Source organism: Acomys minous (genome assembly GCF_964271855.1).
Source record: "Acomys minous genome assembly, chromosome: 2".
Lineage (NCBI taxonomy): Eukaryota > Metazoa > Chordata > Mammalia > Rodentia > Muridae > Acomys > Acomys minous.
The window spans coordinates 135,750,413-135,752,318 of NC_140484.1; the positions used below are offsets into that span (position 1 = coordinate 135,750,413).

At 43.2% G+C, this 1,906-nt stretch overlaps 1 protein-coding gene across 1 annotated transcript; it reads right to left on the minus strand.

The window, feature by feature from the left end:
- Nucleotides 1-954: 954 nt before the first annotated feature.
- Nucleotides 955-1,906, minus strand: LOC311581398 (olfactory receptor 51B4-like; the record flags this gene model as incomplete). Its single annotated transcript, XM_084753585.1, has 1 exon — nucleotides 955-1,906. Exon 1 carries the CDS (start codon nucleotides 1,888-1,890, stop codon nucleotides 955-957), a length of 936 nt encoding a protein of 311 aa, XP_084609711.1. The 5' UTR covers nucleotides 1,891-1,906.

A 1,906-nucleotide genomic window follows, 5' to 3' on the forward strand; every position in this document is an offset into this window, starting at 1 on the left:
AAGAGGCAAGAGTAATCAGCAGGAGAAGCTTGGGAGAATGGCAAAGTAGAAGGATCCAGAGGGTCCTAGAAGCCTACAAGTAGAACATTATGATAGGCAGATTTGGGCTCAGGGGTCCCGCTCAAACTAAGGCACCAGCCAAGGACAATACAGGCGGTAAACCTTAAACCCCTACCCAGATCTAGACAATGGACAGAACACTCTCCACAGTAGAGTAGAGAGTGGGATATTACTTTCTCACATACTCTGGTGCCTCACCTTTGACCATGTCCCCTGGAGGGGGAGACCTGGTGGCACTCAGAGGAAGGATAGCAGGTTACCAAGAAGAGACTTGATACCCTATGAACATATACAGGGGGAGGTAATCTCCCTCAGGAACAGTCATAGGGGAGGGGAATAAGGGGAAAATGGGAGGGAGGGAAGAATGGGAGGATACAAGAGATGGGATAACCATTGAGATGTAACAAGAATAAATTGATAACGGAGAAAAAAGAGTAATCAGAATGCATTGTATACATATATTAATGTCAGGCAAATTTTTAATTTAAAAACTAACAAAAGAATAAAGAAAAACTAAACAGTGTAAGAAAAAAATCAATCAACTGTAAAACCATTTTATTGTCTTCCTTGTTGTTACATGAATAAATGTGTGCCTCAGTCAAGCTATTTATGTCCCTTCAGTTTTGCATTTCTGAAAAAGTGATTTCTCTTCCTTTGACTATAGAACCTTAACTACTCCATCTTGAAAATTTATTGCTTCCTATATTCTTTTCTGATAGAGGGGTGGGAGAGAGAGAGGGAGGGGGAGTGGACAGAGATTCCAATGTTAGATTTCACTTTCTCTTTGTGTAATATGAAAATGCCATCCCATACTAAAAAATACTATTTAAATGAAGATTTCTTTCTAATAAAGGCCCAAACATCACAGAGAACTTGACATTCTATAACAATAATTCAAGTCCTACTGTGCCTAGATAGTAGACGGAGGATGCTACTCTGAATCTGCTTGGTTTTGATGCTATAAATGATGGGATTCATTAACGGAGGAAAGAGAAAATAGACATAGCTCATGGTAATGTGCACCACATGTGGGGCATGCTTACCAAACCTGTGGATGAAGGTCAGGCCAATCACAGTGATGTAAAAGACCAGGACACAGCTAATGTGGGAGACAAAGGTGTTGAAAGCCTTTGCTCTCTCCTCTCCAGAGGCAATGCCCATTACTGTCTTCAGAATGACGACATAAGAAAAGACAATGATCAATGCATCAAGGAAGAAAGTCAGGGAAACCAAAACAACTGGGTACACACGGTTAAAGGTAATGTCAGCACATGCAAGTTTCATGATGTCTTGGTGGAGGCAGAAGGCATGAGAAAGCACATGGGAACGGCAGTAGGGGAACCAAAAGAGAGGCAGGATTGGGGGCAAGATGGATACGAAACCTCTCATCAGAGCCCCTAGTGCTATCTTCACCACCCTAGAATTGGTAAGGACAGAGTTGTAATGCAGGGGTGTACAGATGGCAACAAAGCGATCATAAGACATGGCAAGCAAAACCCCTGACTCCACAATGGCTAGTGAGTGGATGAAGTAAGACTGAATAAAACAGGCCCCATGTGCAATCTCCCTCTGGTTCAGGACTAGGACAGCAAGTACTGTGGGCATAGTGGTTAGAGTCATTCCAAGGTCTATACTGGCCAGCACAGCCAAGAAGTAGTACATGGGCTCATGAAGGCTGGGGTCGTTCCAAATGATGAAGAGAAGTGTACCATTCCCTAAGATGATGGAGAAGTAGATGACAAAGAAAGGGATAGAGATCCAGTGGTGAATAGCTTCCAAGCCCAGGAAGCCGGTCAGCAAGAAAGGAGCATCACTGTTGTTGGACCACATGCTTGGATTGGCAGCT